The sequence below is a fragment of the Salmo salar genome, chromosome 26, assembly GCF_965601325.2.
Source record: "Salmo salar chromosome 26, fSalSal1, whole genome shotgun sequence".
In the NCBI taxonomy this organism is placed as follows: domain Eukaryota; kingdom Metazoa; phylum Chordata; class Actinopteri; order Salmoniformes; family Salmonidae; genus Salmo; species Salmo salar.
Window position 1 is genome coordinate 19,333,572 of NC_138316.1, and position 19,720 is coordinate 19,353,291.

At 42.7% G+C, this 19,720-nt stretch overlaps 1 protein-coding gene across 1 annotated transcript in view; it reads left to right on the forward strand.

Annotated features, from left to right (window-relative positions):
- The first annotated feature begins 298 nt into the window (after positions 1-298).
- The window catches only part of LOC106587181 (copine-7), a 37,974-nt gene continuing 18,552 nt past the window's right edge, over positions 299-19,720 (forward strand). The window contains exons 1-5 of the mRNA XM_014175267.3: positions 299-401; positions 2,225-2,866; positions 12,109-12,291; positions 12,554-12,628; positions 17,368-17,442. Coding sequence (XP_014030742.1) covers positions 2,693-2,866; positions 12,109-12,291; positions 12,554-12,628; positions 17,368-17,442 — 507 coding nt within the window. The 5' untranslated portion in view covers positions 299-401; positions 2,225-2,692. The remainder of the gene's footprint in view (positions 402-2,224; positions 2,867-12,108; positions 12,292-12,553; positions 12,629-17,367; positions 17,443-19,720) is intronic.

The following is a 19,720-nucleotide window of genomic DNA, read 5'->3' on the forward strand; positions in this document are numbered from 1 at the left end:
GTATGCTTTTAATTGTCTGTTGGTCACTGTATTTTATTTGATCTATAGCAGATTAAATCAAAAGGCTAATCAACAAATGCATAAATGCTCTGGTGGTCAACTTTAGATAAGGCTCATGTGAAAATGAGCAGAAAGGTGAGATGATTAGTGTGGAACAGCCGCCAAGAGAGTGCTCTTGTATCGCTATTGTGAACCGCTGTCGCACCTCTACGTCTCCCTCTAGCGGATTCTGGTGACATTGCGAGCTTTATCGGTGTGGTTTGGCAGATCCACTCCCTCGCTCTGCTATCACACACCCCTTGCTTCTACCACTTTCCCTCCACTGTTCCTGAGTTTCGGAAAATCAAGCAGTGTGTTGAAGGAAAGGTAACAACAAGTGTAAGTTCAGGGGACCACGACAGGTAGGAACAAGCAGCAAGAGTTTGGATGTATTATTTTGAAGCATGTGATGCAAGTTTCTGAATGATTGAGGTAATCGAACAAAATAATGTTATTGCAGAGTATTTTTGGAATAGTATACGTCCATGTGGTATTGTTATATCAGTCATTGTGAAATGCTTGGATTCATTCAGAGGTTGTGGAGGTGCATTGATAAACGACCAGTTTAGCCAGTAATGTAGATCAGATTATATATATTATGTGACGATAATTGAATGAATAAGGCAGTCGCGCTTCTCTCTGTCACCCTCAACAAATCATGCTATAGTTATCGTAGGAAATCATTTAGGTTGAGACCAAAGTTGAGAAAAAAATCTGTATGAGTTGCTTAGTTGGATGGAAGTCATGTCAATTACAATTGTACAAGTCTTGAGTAGTCAGTTATCAAGCTTAGCTGTCTATAACTGACTTTCTACCAGATATAACACATATATCCTATATAGACACAGTATATATGAAATGCACGTGCTACGCCCGGTTTAACACGACCAGGGAGAGGTGTGTGCCCATGCAGCTGTTGGTTCATTTGTCGGACAACAGGTTGTAGACATATTGCTGACCAATAATAGGCTATGAGAATCTCATCTCCACATTTTATTTTTTAATCTGTAACATTTATAGATCAGTACTCTTATTTTTTGCATTTATGTTCCACCATCATATTATATGTGATTGCAATATATTAACAATTATTATAAGAACATGAAACCAACTGAACGTTACAAGTGTTGGGCAGATTATTTCGATCTAATTACAACTCTCGGTTATTGGTTGTTTTATAGTAGCCAATGATCTCAATATGTGTTCTATTTTAAGAGTCATATGAGCCCTTGTCATTTGTTCTTATTGTTTCTAACTACCTCGTCAAACACATGATTGCTGCCAAGGGCGCCTGATCTAATGTAACATAATTGCTTCAAGCCTCACCCCACTGGAGAGCAGCAGCCGAGTGACTGAAGGTCGCTGTCCACTGGCGGTGGTGCTGAAATAGGGCAATGTGGATTCTTGCGCCTGGGCAGGCTTTGTCAATATTATATTTTTTTACTGAGTAGCAATTCACCTGTTATTATTCAACCACCTTCATAGCCTACCTCATATGCAAACTTCTTCCGGTCTGAACTGGGATTGTGCTAATATTTACATTTACATTTACATTTAAGTCATTTAGCAGACGCTCTTATCCAGAGCGACTTACAAAATGGTGCATTCACCTTATGATATCCAGTGGAACAACCACTTTACAATAATATTTATTTGGGTATCTGTAAATTGCTCCTTTAAGATGATGATAATGGTTCAATAACATTTTGTTTGTGGATATATGCTATTTTGCAGATACTTAAAGGCCCAGTGCAGTCAAAAACGTGATTTTTCTGTGTTGTGTATATATATATATATATTCAAACTATTTTGGAATAATACTGTGACATTTTGAAAATTATTATGCCATTTTAGTACAAGAGTTGTTTGACAAGACCACCTGAAATTTCAACCTGTTTTGTTGGGATTGAGTTTTGGCCTGCCTGGTGACATCACCAGGCGGTAATTAGTCCAATAAGAAAGACAGTTCCAAACCTCTTTGCCAATGATAATCTAGTTTTCAGACCACTCACAGACAGTCCTAGCAAAATCATTGCTTGAGAAATTGCTCTTTGCTAAGAAAGTATTTTTGGCCATTTTAATTGAAAACAATCACAGTAAGGTACTTTATTGTTATTCAGAAATTATTTGATATTAAGATAAAAACAGCTGCATTGGACCTTTCATTTGTGTTTTCTTTACATAGGTACGGTACCTGTGTGGACTTTGAAGAGAAGGATGATTGGGAGCATACTCTTTTTTTTAACCCAGTTGTTATGCTCATGGACAACTTTTTCATGAAGAACACATGAAAACACACTTTGGCTGATCCTGAATCGTAAATGACTCTCCACAGCTTTCTGATCATCTAATCAAGACTCCCCAACCTCCATCCAGCTCGGCCCACCCTGTCTGTTATCTCTGCAGACATTAAAGGACACCTGTCTTCCTCTCAAATACAGACCTCTGAGAGAACTCTTTGCCCTTTTGTAACATTCACTACCAAGTCCAACTATCCATTCTTCTCTTCTATGTATCTAACTCTGTGAGATTTCAGTGCCTCGCTTGGCTTGAATCCCTTTGCCATCCCTAGTAGTTCCCATTACTCTGAGCTCTCGGCAGCACCCACCATCTCTTGCTCCTTACTGGTTGACACCTCGGGTCCTGAGCCAGGATGAATGACATCCAGGATGCTACCTCCCCAGGGGCCGCCCTCGGTGGCCCTGTCGCATGCGTCTCCAAAGTGGAGCTGCGCGTCGCCTGCAAGGCCCTGCTGGACCGAGACACACTGAACAAGTCTGACCCATGTGTCATACTCATGGTGCAGAACCAGGGACAGTGGACAGAGGTGAGTACCCCCCATCCCCTGTATGTCCCCAACCTACTGGCCTGGTAAAGTCTTAACTAACTTTGTTCGCTCCATAATGTACTGATTGTATGAACAATAAGCAATGGATGTTGATGCTAAAACAACTAAGCCTGTGCAGCACAAACGCCAGTAATGAGCTGCATAAGTATCTCTATGATGTTGACATGTAACATTGGGTAGTATGACCCCAGTTTATTAAAATAACAATGATTCCGTGTCTGACAGAGTTGGATAGCATGAGGTGAACCAGAGTGAGTGCTTATTTCTACTGAATGGAGGGCATTGTCACCTAGCAGGATATGGACGGCACAGTGGGAGGGGCAGCCATCTCCCCGCCCTCCATTTCTCCATATCAAAGCTGAGCCACATTTCGAGAAAACAAGTATTATCTGGAACGGCAGTGGTGGCTTGAAGACAGGAGTGAGCTGTTTGTGTGAACGTGTCAGACTGAGGATGAAATCTTAATCCTGCTCCCATTATCCCAACAGCTGGGCAGTGCACCAGATCACAGAGAACAAAGTAGAGCCAGGGAGAAGTGACGTATCTGGTGCTGGCTTGGTGGTATTGCTGCCATCTTCTTTTCTTTTGAAATGGATTCTGATTTATAGAGTAGCTACCTGAAACTGAATTGAAATTCTCAAACAGATCACCGAGAACATTGTTCACAGGAGGAGGGATGTGGACAGGAAATCTTATTTTCCTTTTCATGCTTCTTCCTCTACTCTCCGTATCTCTTTCTCACTATCTCATTCTAAGTTGCTGGTCATAGTTTCTTGTCTGCCTTGGAATTACACTAGTACACTATCTGTAATATGAGCTGGGGGTGTGTGAGCTATGAATAGCATATTTCCCATGATGCAGTAGTCCACTATATATGACTGATATTCTGTATATCTATAAGGCAGTTCGAATTAAAGGTGGTTGCCAAAGAAATCCATCCATCTTTGTTCCTTCAGCCCATTGCGTTCCCATTTGAGATGGGATGATTTGCGATTGGATGATTTGAGATGGGATTCCAGCCTGGCACTGTTCCAGCCTGGTACTATTTTGAACAGAAATGCAATGGTTCATTGGATTAGTCTAAAACGTTGCCATCTCAGTCTAAAACTCAGTCATACACTGCTGCCATCTAGTGGCCAGAATCTAAATTGCGCCTAGATTCCTAAGTCATATATTGGCATTTCTCTTGCATTTCAAAGATGAAAAAAAAGAAAAGAAAAAAAAGAAAAATAACACGTTTTTAACACGTCTTTGTATTATATTTGACCAGATCTAATGTGTTATATTCTCCTACATTATTTTCACATTTCCACAAATTTCAAAGTGTTTCCTTTGAAATGGTATTAAGAATATGCATATCCTTGCTTCAGGTCCTGAGCAGTTACATTTGGGTATGTCATTTTAGGTGAAAATTTTTAAAAAAGGGTCCAAACCTTAAGAGGGAATCCCTGCTCTTCCATGACATAGACTGACCAGGTGAATCCAGGTGAAAGCTATGATCCCTTATTGATGTCACTCGTTAAATCCACTTCAATCAGTGTAGATGAAGAGGAGGAGACAGGTTAAAGACAATTGAGACATGGATTGTGTATGTGTGCCATTCAGAGGGTGAATGGGCAAGACAAAATATTTAAGTGCCTTTGAACGGGGTATGGTACTGCAATGCTGCTGTTTTTTTTTAACGCTCAACAGTTTCCCGTGTGTATCAAAAATGGTCCACCACCCCAAAGGACATCCAGCCAACTTAACACAACTTTGGGAAGCATTGGAGTCAACATGGGCCAACATCCCTGTGAATTGTATTAATTTATCCTTATTTAACCAAGGTCTCTTTTAAAGATGAGCCCTGAATGACATAAATTACAGAAAATAGACATCAATATAAAGACAAAATGCAAGCAGAAAGAAAAACCCGGTCATAAAAAAAAAACACATACATCAGTAATAAGGTCCTCAATCATCTTTCTGAATGGTCCTAGAGGCATCACATCACATTTAACAACATTTTGAAGATTGTTCCACAAATAAGGTGCAAGAAAACTAAAAGCTGATTTAGCTAAGTCAGTAGAGACCAAAGACATTTCAAGAGTAAACCGTCCCTGAGAAACTTTGTAGAGTCCATGCCCTGACGAATTGAGGCTGTTCTGAGGGCAAAAGGGGGTGCAACTCAATATTAGCAAGGGGTTCCTAATGTTCCACATTTTTTTGTACACTCAGTGTTTGTTGCAATTATGCCCCAATGTTTTTGCCTCTCCTCCAGGCATTGCCAGATAATGATTAACAGTGACAATGCCAAATCGTAGTGTGTTGAGATGGGAAGCATTTATTGAGGCCCAGTTAATGGTTATGAATGAGAAATGTGTTCCGAGGCTTTGGCAATAATGAAGCTTGGCTGATAGTGTTGAGCACACACTAATCAATTTGTCGCTGTGGTAATGCAATAAAACAACATTTCATGAGGAGATTAACCTGGGTTCTCTGCAAGCTGAGCATTTGAGTAGTTTACATAACTCCCCTAAATTCAGCTCGAGCATTAGGAGGTGATATAATTGATACAACCTAATGCTCCGAATAACCATATCATCCATGTCAGTGGAGAATGCTTCTCAAATGAGAACGCAATGGGCTGAAGGTGGGCTGAAGGAACAAAGATGGATTTCTTTGGTAACCATCTATAATTCAAACTGCCTTATAGATATACAGAATATCAGTCATATATAGCGGACTTCAAATTAGTGAATTCGGCTATTTCAGAGGTATAAAATCATGCACACAGCCATGCAATCTCCATGGAAGAGCTCAGTGACATTCAACATGGCACAGTCATAGGATGCCACCTTTCCAACAAGTCAGTTCGTCAAATTTCTGCCCTGCTAGAGCTGTCCTGGTCAACTGTAAGTGCTGTTATTGTGAAGTGGAAACTTCTAGGAGCAACAACAGCTCAGCCACGATTTGGTAGGCCACACAAGCTCACAGAACGGGACCACCGAGTGCTGAAGCGTGTAAAGATCGTCTGTCCTCGGTTGACACACTCACTACCAAGTTTCAAACTGCCTCTGGAAGTAACGTCAGCACAATAACTGTTCTTTGGGAGCTTCATGAAATGGGTTTCCATGGCTGAGCAGCTGCACACAAGCCTAAGATCACCATGTGCAATGCCAGCGTAGGCTGGGGTGGTGTAAAGCTCGTCGTCATTGGACTCTAGAGCAGTGGAAACGTGTTCCCTGGAGTGATGAATCACGCTTCACCATCTGGCAGTCCGATGGACAAATCTGGATTTGGCAGATGCCAGGAGCAAGCTACCTGACCGAATGCATAGTGCCAACTGTAAAGTTTGGTGGAGGAGGAATGATGGTCTGTTTTTCATGGTTCAGGCTAGGCTCTTTAGTTCCAGTGAAGGGAAATCTTAATGCTTCAGCATACAATTACATTCTAGACGATTCTATGCGTCTAACTTTGTGGCAACAGTTTGGGGAAGGCCCTTTCCTGTTTCAGCATGACAATACCCCCATGCACAAAGCGAGGTCCACACAGAAATGGTTTGTCGAGATAGATGGGGAAGAACTTGACTAGCCTGCACAGAGCCCTGACCTCAACCCCATCGAACACCTTTGGGATGAATTGGAATGCCCACTGCGAGCCAGGCCTGATCGCTCAACATCAGTACCTGACCTCACTAATGCTCTTGTGGCTGAATGGAAGCAAGTCCCTGCAGAAATGTTCCAGCATCTAGTGGAAAGCCATCCCAGAAGAGTGTAGGCTGTTATAGCAGCAGAGGGGGGACCAACTCCATATTAATGCCCATGATTTTGGAATGAGATGTTCAATGAGCAGGTGTCCACATACACTGCATGACCAAATGTATGTTAACCAGAAGCGGTGCGTGGGTAAAATCACTGGGGAAGCCAAGACAGAAAAAAAGCCATATTACAACCTCTGTTGTGATAATTGTGTTGTTTGCTCTATAACCTGTTAGTTTGTTTGCCTTGCTACTGTGATATATAGGCCTAAGGCAGAGACAATAATCAAACACAGTGGCAGGACAAATTCAACCACCCCTTTGTTTCATCACAAAACCAGAGAGCAGCCGTTGTCCGGTGTAGTCCACAAAGCATATTGCATGTAACAAACAGTTACATGACCTACAGCATGGTCAAGAAAGTTCATGTTTCTGACATTTTCAGACTACTAAACAACTACAATTTAGAACCACAGAGAGATACTGCAAGTCGCAAAGAAAACAGGAGCTGCCGCCACTATTACAGCACCATTTCAACATCACCAAATCACCTATGCTTAGTCTAATACAGTGACAACTAAAAGATACCAAAAACTATTTAGTCCAATCCATGTAAGGTACATATGATGTGGCTGTCCATGGTTCTGATTTGTGTGTGTGTGTGTGTGTGTGTGTGTGTGTGTGAGTGTGTGTGTGTGTGTGTGTTGGTGAAAGTATTTCATGTTGACTGAGTTGTCTATGACTGTCATACAGTACACTCTTATTTCTTTGTTGTCCTAGGCTACCTGGCTAAAATGATTGCTGCTAGCCCAACTTCCTTTCATGGGCAATTTTAGCCTTCTACATTTAGCTACATATTGAACCTCCATCCTCTCAGTCCAGGGGCACAATGTAGTTTATGGTTGGATCAAAATTGCCTTTATAATCATTGGCCTGTACAGAGAACTAAGTAAAACCACAAGTCCAAATCCCTAACTCCATCTAATTTAGGAAAGGGCCAATTTTAGCTAGCTAGCTAGCTAGCTACCGGAGGACAACAACAAAACGAGATCTATGATAGGACTGAAGCCAAATCCAAACTGGCTTCCCTTGACACTTTATTTTGGTACGCCAGGACCATTCACAGTTGAGCTCAATGCTGACTGGCTATTATTTTATAATTTATACTTTTAGACCAAACGCTTGCTGGTTTCCCTTGCGTTCAATGCTACGGGTGGCAGCAATATCGTACTCTTTATGACCAGACCGCATCAAATAGATGGCCTACAGAGACAGAGGGGCGCTGTTTCTCTCGATCTGATGCTTTCTCCGGTGAGACACATTCAGCCTCTTGTGAATTGAAGGTCAATTATGAAAACACAGAGAAATGAAAGATATATCATTTTATGTTTTTTTCTTGGTAAATGATTTGGGAAAGCCTGGCTTCCCTTAGCATCCATCAATACATGCCACTGATCTTAACGATACCAGTGGTGTTGATATACAGTGTCTGGAGCATGTTTGTCGATGTAGAAGCCACTTCATGGTTTTACTAAAGATAGAATTCAGCAAAACAGAGAGCTGTGTCAAGATAGTTGGGCTGGGGAAGAGGCCTTTGAATGAACACTCCCTTGGGATATGATGTCTTGTACTACTCTGTATTTGAGTCTTTGGTGGCCAACTCCTTTGCTCTCATCCATCTGAACAGGGAAGCAACATTGTCATGCAAATAATTTGCTCATCCTGCCGAAGGCTGAGAGAGAGCGGGTAGCTAAATCCACACAGATCTCGCTTCTCTCTCTCCTGCCGAACGAATGCAGCACATTATTTATGACTTTTATTCAATATTCTGCCCATATGAACGAATGTATATACAATATTCTGCCACCAGCCAGCCGTCGTTCCCCAGCCAATCACGCACATGTGGCGGGTGTGCAGACGAAAGACTTGCCGTCAAAGGAAGGCTTCTGCAGCCTTCACTGTAAAATATAACGCGTTGCAGCGGTGCTTCCATGGACACAAGGGAACAAAAAAAACGCCTACATTTTTTAGTTGAAGATGTGATTAGACTTATTTTATAAAAGTTAGGTATCAAGAAATCGATTCACATTTTTCCTCTCTGTATCCCCCTCCACCTGTAGCAGTTTTGCATTCTAGTGTTTGTCACTGATACCACCTTCCCTGTATGAAAATGACTTAATGAGATTCCTCTGTTCTCTGTTGGGTAAAAAACATGGTCAAATCATGACATCAGTTATCTTCAGGTCGGGAAGTCGTAGCTCTAGAAAGATGCCCAAGTTTCCGACTTGGAATTCCGAGTTGGATGACCGTTCAAAAAGATTTATCGCAGTTGGAGCTAGTTGTTTTCTAGAGTTCCCAGTTTTTTTGAACGCGGCATTACACCCCTACTCTTACGATAAGTGGCATGGAATTTTTTTATGCCCACAGAGAGTCAGGACACCCATTTTAAAATCCCATCTGAAAGACCCTACTCAGTGCAATGTCCCCTTCACTGCCCTGGGGCATAGAGCCCTACAGTGAGGGTGTCATCATACCCATAAAACCTAGCGGTCAAACAGGGAAATGGTTCCAATCGTTTTTCCACCATACATTTTTCCCATAGGGAATTTTAGAAACATTTAAAATAAGGGTTGTGTTTCGTGTAGGCTTACTCTGGCGTGACTTTTTGATAACCATGTAAATCTCTCTTGGACAATTTATCAATATATTAGTCTCTATTTACGCTCAGATTCGAAATCCTAATTAGCATGAAAGGTAATGCAAGACTACATATCCAAGCTCCTGCACGTCATCTCTAGCTGACACCTTTGCTAACAGGTATTGTGTCAATTTAAAACTTGCACAAGACAGTTCACAGAATTGTTCATTTAAAGACATTTTGCCAAGTTATTAATTCCTAAATGTAGCTAACATTAGATATTTGTTTCTTATTTAACCAGGCAAGTCAGTTAAGAACACATGTTTATTTACAATGACAACCTACCCCGGCCAAACCCTCACGACACTGGGCCAATTGTGCGTCACCTTATGGGACTTCCGATCACGGCCGGTTGTGATACAGCCCGGGATTGACCCCGGGTCTGTAGTGACACCTCTAGCACTGCGATGCAATGTCTTAGTCCACTGCACCACCCCAAATGATTGTTACATCTACCTCGATTAGGCAGTCTCGTCCAGATCATCATTGCGTTTGTAGTATTTTTTGATAGCTACATTAGCAGCTAAATAGCATTTCATTTTGGGGGGGTAAATACAGGCAAATATATTGATAAAAGTCACCTTGTCCATTTACACGGTTATCAAAACTTCTCGCTAGGGTAATCCTACACCAAACACAGCCCTTATTTTAAGTATTTCTAAAATCACCTATGAGAAAAACGATTGGAACCATTTTCTTGTTTGTCCGCTAGGTTTTACGACGCATACTGTGGTACTCTATTAGGAGCTCCTTTGGCCAGAGTGCCCCCTACTGACCCTCCAACCTCACTTCCAGCAGCATCTGGTCTCCCATTCAGGACCGACTGCTGGCAAGCAGGAGAGAGTGAGGAGAGAGGGAGCTGACTCCCTGGGATCTCAGAGATCATACGTCAGACAGTCACCTCTCTGTAGACTCTCCCTACCACCCCAGATGAATGGGCATCACAGGGGTAGGCATCACACAGGCACAGCCCTTCCTCTGTGGCTCTGGGTAGCTTTCTTCACACACGGAAACAAACTTATCCGTGTTCACAAATATGTCCAACCAGATAGCACAGGAAGAGATCGAGAGAGAGAAAGACTGAGAGAGAGAATGAGAGAAACAGCGAGAGGAGGAGGGCTGGAGAGTCTTGGCTGTTATCTCCTGAGAAATTAACCACTCTTTGTACTGTTTGCAAGGTCAATAATGAATAACAAGACAACCCACCCCCATTCCTCAGGTCACCTGTATCAGTATACTTAATAACATTGTCTTTAACACTCCTGAGGTGTCACTAATTAGGACTGGCAGACTAGACTCTTTACTCCACAGTGATTGTCAGTGAGAAAAGGTACATGCTTTCTCTGTTGCTTCTCATCAACCATTGTGAGTGTGTGTGTATGTGCGTGTGTGTGTCTGTGCGTGTTCTCGTCAGCTCAAGGCAAACAGCATGAGGTAAAGCAGTAGGATTAACTCCTGAATATCTGAATGTTAACGTGGACGTGCATGTGTGTACTATAGTGTGCCATGTATGTTCATGGCGTTTGGTGTGTGGGGCCCATGTTGACTCTGACTTTAGAGAGTTTTGACAGAGCTGCTGATCAGGGAGCTTTATTCTTGATGGACAGGTGGGATTTGGCTTTGCTATGGTAAGGTTGTTAGTGAGATTGATGTCTAGGCCTGTATTGAGATTGATGGCAATCTCTAGAGTATTTCTTTTTTAGGTCAAACTATGGAGATTATGTCAATTTGCCTTTCATATTTAACTACCTGTGTTTGATGACTTTCTGACTTTATCTTCTGTTTTACCATCACAACCTTTTCCTCAAATTAAAATAAATGGAAATGAGTAAAATATTTATGGCATTTTAAGTTTCTACCAGATTTAGATTGACAGATGCCTTAGGCTTGAATTATTTTTTAATATGCCTTTTCAATAACCAGTTTGAAATCCATTGATTCACTTAAACCGTGAAACACTTAAACCATGGTTCAAACACAGCTTTTTAGGTCACTTAATTTACTGATAGCATCTTTAGGGGACACATATGCTTTTGATGATGAGTTGACTCCCCTCAGAATACCTAGCTTGGAGTTAAATTAACAATCATTTATCTGGTACTGGACATAATTGGATGCTGGATGCTACTGAACGGGACATCATTTGTCTGGGTGCTAGATGGGTACACTCTGGCTGGGTTTACATAGGCAGCCCAATTCTGATATTTTGCCCAATTATTGGCAAAAGAGCTGATCTGATTGGTCAAAGATCAGAGTCGGGCTGCCTGCGTAAACGCAGCCTCTGTGCTACACTGAAAGCAGGTGGCAATGTGGAGAGTTTAGGCATGAACCAGGTGTATTAGATAAACAGGTGTATGAATGTTCAAGCATGGCAATGGATGAGCTGTGTGTCTGCTGAGCTCTCAGCCCTCAGTCCACTAAAATCCTCTCTGCTGTCACTGTCTGAACAAAATCTTCACAAGATTTCCATTTTGGTCTAATCAACAGGAAAACAAACAAGAATGCCAACAGTGGCTGTAACAGTGATCCAGGTGCAGATGGGTCTTTGGCTGTAGTTCCTGCATTCCCATGTGCCCATGAATGCATCACCATGTCCCATACATTAATTAGCATCGCAAATGAACTGATACAATGTACATTGCATATAAAACTGCACTTTTTATGTTTAATTGGTAGGAAGCTCTCATTAGAGAGTTGAGTTGGAGGTCCGAGTTTCTCCAGTAATATCCAACAACGTGTCCACATTCTAATGCTGTGCCTTTTTCTCCATTCTTGTCGCTTCAGCTTGACAGGACAGAGGTGATCAAGAGCAACCTGCACCCGGTCTTTGCCAAGGTCTTCACCCTGGACTACTACTTTGAGGAAGTGCAGAAGCTGCGGTTCGAGGTCTACGACATCCATGGCACCCACAGTATTGGCACCCGCGATGACGACTTCCTGGGTGGGGTGGAGTGTACGCTCGGCCAGGTCCTGTACTGAATGTCTGACCCTTCCACTCAGTTATCCAATGTACCATTTCTTATGTCTAATCAAATCACTCACCACACATAAACTGAATGGAACAGTGTGCCGAGTTGCTGCTCACCAACAACAGAGGTCAGAGGGTTAAGGTTAGAGGTCACCAGTCCTCGTCATACTGCTCTCAAACTGCTTTCGTACTAATTGTCCTGTAATACTTCTCACTGCTTCACTAGTCACCAGTCATTCATAGTTTTCCTGTGTTCCACAGATTGTAGCCCAGAAGAAGATGGTGAAACCTTTATTCCTAAAGTATGCGAAGTACGCTGGGAAATCCACCATCACGGTAGGTTTCCCCTATTCATCATCCTATTGATCTCGCTCACCATTGCCTCACTGTTGCAATAACAGTGGCAAGCAAAATCAAATGCAATGACTTGTTAAATCAATTCAAGCAAATAGCTTATGTGAATCCTGTGATGTAGGGATGCTTCTCTGTACAAAGAATCATGACTCATACACAATATCTATCATGACAAAGAGAGGGGGACGTTAAAGCACAGAGTGTTGATTCTGTTGGATGGTCTCAACACCATCTGCCAGGGCAACATTAGATTGCCATACAAAAGGGAACAACACAGAGAAGCTGTGTTTAACAAGCCTGCAAATCTGACCTTTAGTGGAGTGGGAGGAAAAGTCAGTGTTCCTCACTGCTCCTGTTAAGTCAGAGGTGCAGAGTCTCTGATCTCTCAGTGCCTTCTTCTACTGCAGAGATGAAAAGAGAAGGGGTTTTAACCAAGGAGTGAATCCGATAACGTCAACAACAGACCTTTTGCCTTATTGAGACCTATCTTTATTGATTTTACCCTAACAAACTACGCATAAATTGCCCTTGGAGAGAAGGGCTGAGAATGACTTGCTTGTGATGGAATTGGCCAAAGTAAAGATGGCATTTAAGGATCCTTCCCTTTGGCTGGTGTTGCCATTATGACCATTGATTGGATGCGATCACATGACGGCAGCTTGCTGTGAGGCGGTTATGGGGGATATAATGGGTTTGTTTAAGCACAGTCCTGTAGCAGTGTGGGCTTAATGCATTCTAGTGAATTAGTGCTAACCTGTGTCATGGTGTTTCTGAAAATGGCTTTTCCTGATATGATAATGGGCCTGGGCTTTGTCAGGTCTGTCCGTGAGATGGATCCGAATGACATGGCGTCTGCCTGTAATGTGCCTGCGGGCTATTCTGGAAGGTGGCAGAACAACAGTCAACTGTTTTTATTTTGTGTGAAAAATCCCTCCCCAGTCTTTGTAACACATCTCTCAGATGTCCATCATGCATATGGGGACATGGGATGTGGAGAACAGTTGGTCAAATGGTAGGGATTAAGGTACCGTTGTATGCAGTTACTGTGGCTCCCACTGGCAAGCGTCACATTACCATGGTCTTCTAACTGGAACGTTCATAGCCGGGCCACAATCCAATACACATTATGCCTACACAACACTCACCAGGACAATGGCACCATGATATGAGATACAATAAATCATATTAATCCAAGATGCATACTGTACGTACAGAAAGCTTGACAATCTGCTGATACGACACATGCACCAAGTGTTATAGCTTTGCTGTGTTGTATTAATGAGAAGCTGAGAGACCCATAGAGTTTACTGGACCATTGCTACACTTCTGTTTGAATTACAGAAACCATACACTTTACTGTAGAAATGTTCTTGTTGTTTTGAGTCAACAGATGTTGTTCATTATTGTAGTAGTTGTGCATTTGAGCGCAGATAAAGTCCTGTTAGATAGACCGCACTTGATTCACTGGCTTACCGGTGTGTAATGAAACTTATTTAGGAGGTGAGGGGCAGTAAAGGGCCAATACAATTTGTCCTAATGTGCTGAGATGACTTGTAACCTTCTAACTGTTTGTCAGGAGTGGTTCTGAAGGTGAGCAGCACTCTCTGTAATGGGCTCATTGTAGTGTATCTGGAACTCTTTGGGCTCTGACCACACCATTAGCTATGCAACACTGTGTCTGCTTTTAGTGTCTACTTTTAGAGTGCTCCCCCCTCCCCCTCTCCCCCCGCCCCCTCTCCCCCCGCCCCCTCTCCCCTCTCCCCCTCTACCCTCCCCCCTCCCCCTCCCCCCTCCCCCTCCCCCTCCCCCTCTCCCCTCTCCCCCTCTCCCCCTCTCCTCCCTCCCCCTCCCCCTCCCCCTCCCCCCTCCCCCCTCCCCCTCTCCCCTCTCCCCTCTCCCCTCCCCCCTCCCCCTCCCCCTCTCCCCTCCCCCCTCCCCCCTCCCCCGCCCCCTCTCCCCTCTCCCCCTCTACCCTCCCCCCTCCCCCCTCCCCCTCTCCCCTCTCCCCTCTCCCCTCTACCTCTATTCAATTCAAAGGGGCTTCATTGGCATGGGAAACGTGTTTACATTGCCAAAGCAAGTGAAATAAACAATAAACAAAAGTGAGAAGACACAAAACAACATTAACCAAAAACAATTAGAATTTAACTGAAAATATTGAACTCAAAAAGGTTTAAAAAAGATAGACATTTAAAGTGTTATGTACAGTGTTTTAGCAATGTGCAAATAGTTGTAGTATGAATAGTAGGGGAAGAGAAATAAACAGATAAGTATTGGTGGTATTTACCATGTTGTTTGTGCTCCACTGGTTGCCCTGTTTTCATGGCAACGGTCCACAAATCTTGCTGATGTGACTGCACACTGTAGTATTTCACTTAACAGATATGGGACTTTATCAATGTTTGATTTGTTTTCAAATTATTTGTGGGTCTGTGTGATATGTGGGAAATATGTATTTCTAATGTGGTCATATGTTTGGCAGAATGTTGGGAAGTGCAGCTCAGTTTCCACTTCATTTTGTGGGTAATGGGAACATAGCCTGTCTTCTCTCGAGAGCCAGGTCTGCCTTATGGCGGCCTCTCTCAAAAGCAAGGCTATGCTCACTGAGTCTTTACATTGTCAAGGATTTTCTTAATTTTGGGTCAGTCACAGTGGTCAGGTATTTTGCTGCTGTGTACTCACTGTTTAGGGACAGATAGCATTACATTTTTACATTTTAGTCATTTAGCAGACGCTCTTATCCAGAGTGACTTACAGTAGTGAATGCATACATTTCATACATTTTTTTTTCTTCTGTGCTGGCCCCCCGTGGGAATCGAACCCACAACCCTGGCGTTGCAAACACCATGCGTTGCAAACACCATGCTCTACCAACTGAGCTACAGTTGCTCTGTTTTTTGGTTGATAATTTACAGTGTGTCAAATAGTTCTCGAAGTGTTTTCTCATGATTTGGTTGGGTCTGATTGTGTTGCTGTCCTGGGGCTCTGTGGGGTCTGTTTGTGTTTGTGAACAGAACCCCAGAACCAGCTAGATGAGAGGACACTTCTCTAGGTTCATCTCTCTGTAGGTGAGGGCTTTGTGGTGGAATGTGTGTCATAGCTTCCTTTTAGGTGGTTATAGATTTTAACAGCACTGCATGCATTGTTTGGGGCTTTGCGTTGTACACTAAGTATATTTTTTGGCAGAATTCTGTATGTAGAGTCTCAATTGGGTGTTTGTCCCGTTTTGTGAATTCTTGTTTGGTGAGTTGACCCCAGACCTCACAACCATAGAGAGTAATGGCTTCTATAACTGATTGAAGTATTTTTTGCTAGATCGTAACTGGGATGACCGGTTGTATATTCATTTTGATGGTGTTAGATCCTTCACTGCCTTGTGAAAGGTAACTGTCGTGTTGATGTTTAGGCCGAGGTAGGTATAGTTCTTTGTGTGCTCTAGGGCAACGGTGTCTAGATTTCATTTGTATTTGTTGTCCTGGTAACAGGAGCTTTTTTGGAACACCATTATTTTTCTCTTTACTGAGATTCATTGGGCCCAAGTTTCACAGAATCTGTGCAGAATATCTAGGTGCTGCTGTAGGCCCTGCTTGGTTGGGGACATAAGAACCAGATCATCTGCAAACAGTAGACATTTTGATTGCTCAGTCCAGAAGGGTGAGGCTGGATGCTGCAGACTGTTCCACTGCCCTCGCCAATTCATTGATATATTTATTGTACACTGATTGTACAAAACATTTCCAGGACATAGACTGACCAGGTGAATCCAGGTGAAAGGTATGATCACTTATTGATGTCACTTGTTAAGTCCTCTCCAATCAGTGTAGATGAAGGACAGGAGACGGGCTAAAGAAGGATTTTTAAGCCTTGAGACAATTAAGACATTGACTGTGTATGTGTGCCATATATAGGGTAAATGGGAAAGACAAAATGTTTAAGTGCCTTAGAAAGGGATATGGTAGTAAGTGCCAGGCGCACCGGTTTGAGTGTAGTCAAGAACTACAACACTGATGGGTTTGTCATGCTCAAAAGTTTCCTCTGTGTATCAAGAATGGTTCAGCCAACTTGACACAGCTGTGGGAAGCATTGCAGTCAACATGGGCCAGCATCCCTGTGGAATGCTTTCAACACCTTGTAGAGTCCATGTCCCAATGAATTGAGACTGTTCTGAAGGTAAAATGGGGTGCAACTCAATATTAGGAAGGCATTCCTAATGTTTTGTACACTCAGTGTATATGTTGAATAGGGTGGGGCTCAAGCTGCATTCCTGTCTCACCCCACGGCCCTGAGGAAGGAAATCTGTGTGTTTATTGCCAATTTTCAACTGCACACTTGTTGTTTGTGTACATGGATTTTATACTCTCTCTCTCTCTCTCTCTCTCTCACCTGCTTTTTCACAAAACTTAGCCTGTCTGTAATATTCCTCTAAATATGCAGAATAATAAACTTTTTAGCTATTAGTGCATTCCTTTTGGGGGCCAAGCAAACAGTCTTGTGGACTAACTTTGGACCCAGCTCCCATGCAGTCGTTTGGCCAGCTCTGCATTACAGTAATGGAACCACATCCGTTTCTGGGCTTGAGTGAGCTTTCTGTTGAAGTTTTGAAGTAATAACACTCATGGTCCCATCCCCATGTCATACAACAGGCTGTCTGCCTGAGGAAAATAAAATATTCTCATTGGCAAAAATGTGACTTACTCAAAAAAACGTTTTTCTTTTTTCAGGTAAACGCTGAAGAAATTTCTGGCAACAATGGATATGTTGAACTGTTCTTCTGTGCCAAGAAACTGGATGATAAGGTAAGGGATTAGGGGCCTTCTCCTGATGGAAATGTCAATATAGTTCATGGGTGAATTTGTGCTTATTGCTGGCTGTTGAACCTCTCTCCTGTGAATTGGATCTCTCTCTTTTTGACATAATCAGTCATTAACAAGACAAGAAAGATATACAATGATGATACGGATTTTCTACACTTATAAATGTAACATTTATTTAGATCCATATGCTTTACACTAATATTTACTGGAGGATATGACAAAGGCATACAACATACATTTCAGCATTTGTTCTATTAAGTCTGAATTGAACTTGGCTTTCTGTAAATGCTGGTTCCCCGTTGAGACAGGCATTGTGAGAATGGTGTGTCATGGACCTTTGACAGATAGCCAGAGGAAGATGAGGGCGGAGATCAGTGTGAGATCAATGTGTGCGTGTTTGTTTGTGTGTTGGTGTGTGTGTGTGTGTGTGTGTGTGTGCTAAAGTGTTGTTACGGTGTGGTTCTCTGTTTGCAAACAGCCCCTCCACACAAAGCATCCCACAATGGACCACTGGCCCTGAAGCTCTGCAGGTGTCTGTTCTTCCTACAGCAGCAAAAAGCCGTACCCGAACGCCTCCACACTTATCCTCTCTCTATCCCTCTCTCTCCTTATCTCTCAACTAATATCTCCGCCTTTCTCCTTCTCTTCCTCCTTTACTCAGCATATATCTCAGGGTCTTCCTCCTTTACTCAGCATATCTCTCAGGGTCTTCCTCCTTTTCTCTGCATATCTCTCAGGGTCTTCCTCCCTCACTTTCTCTGCCTCAGGCTAAAACATACTCTTAGTGATTATCTGAAAAATACTGTTTTCCCCCCCTTTTTTCCTACCATTCCCTTTTTGTCTGCAATTTAGGAATTTATACATTTCAAGTATCCTGGCTCTGAAAGGCTGCCTTGCAATATCCAAAGGACATGATCGACCTGTCCTTTTCAACTCTAAATTCCTGCGCCCTAACACAAGATGAGGAAATCAATCCAACATGGGGCTCTCTGTGCAAAGACAGCACAGACAGCAGTAGTTTTTCAATAAATGGCTTGACGGAGAAAAGCTATGGAAAATGCATGGAGCTCAGAAAGAGGGAGTTTGTTGTCGGTAGAGCATTTAGGAGGGTTACGAAAGATATTTGGCAGCAGATTTTGGGAGCTGGAGCACTGAGGCACCTACAGTAGAGCTGGCACACCCACACAAGGCTCAAGGCAGAAGGTTCATATCTCAGTCAACAAGACTGGAATAACTCTCTGACATCAATGATTATAGCAGAAATCTTCTTCCTGCCTCTCTATGCTCTCAGAATGCTACTAAGCAAAGGGTGCAATTGGCCTCTGAATCTAAGCAGTGTTGGAAAGTTAACAGAAAGTTAACAGGGAGTGGAAGTAAAGCTCTGCTTAGTGTGTATTCATCAGAGCAGAGCCCAGGCTCCTTTGTAATGCATTTATTAGAGTTAGCAATGTACCGTCTTTTTGATTGGCTGATTGGACCTAACCCAGTAGAAATAGGGTCATGATGAGCAATTCCATGTGGAAATAAAAACAGATTTCCAATTGCACTGTTTGTGATTTAGACACAAGCAATAAAGGCTAATCAAATCTTCAGTGTACATTGGAGGCAGGGAAATCCATCAAGTGTGGTATGGTGTGCTTTAAAACATTCTCTTTCCTTTTCTTATTGACATAATTACATTTCAGTTGCCCAACCCTGTCAGCAAACTACTTTAACTCTTAGAAAAAGGGTTCCAAAAAGGTTATTCGGCTGTCCACATAGGAGAACCCTTTTTGGGTTCCAGGTAAAAGCACTTTTTGGTTCCCGTTGGAACCATTTTTGGTTTTATGTAGAACCCTCTGTGTAAAGGGTTCTACATGAAACCCCAAACAGTTCTATTTGTAACAAAAATGATTCTACCTGGAACCAAAAAGGGTTATTCAAAGGGTTCTCCTATGGGGACAGCCGAATAACCCTTTTAGGGAGGGGAGAAAGATAGTCAGAGAGCGGGAGATGGAAAGTGGGAGGGGGGGACGTGGTGGGATGGCCACATGCTCAGGCAGATTAATTGCCAGGCTACTATCTTTGTATGGAATCTCTCCATCCCAATGACTTTGAGGATCCCATTACACTGAGAAATATTACTCTAATAGACTATGCACATGATCTATACACACAGGCTATAAATACTGCCTGCGTCACAATGGTGATCAGATGTGATGAGGCACTTTAATATTGCAGTTGATTTACCAGCACAATGGTTGATGGCTCGGACAAAGTA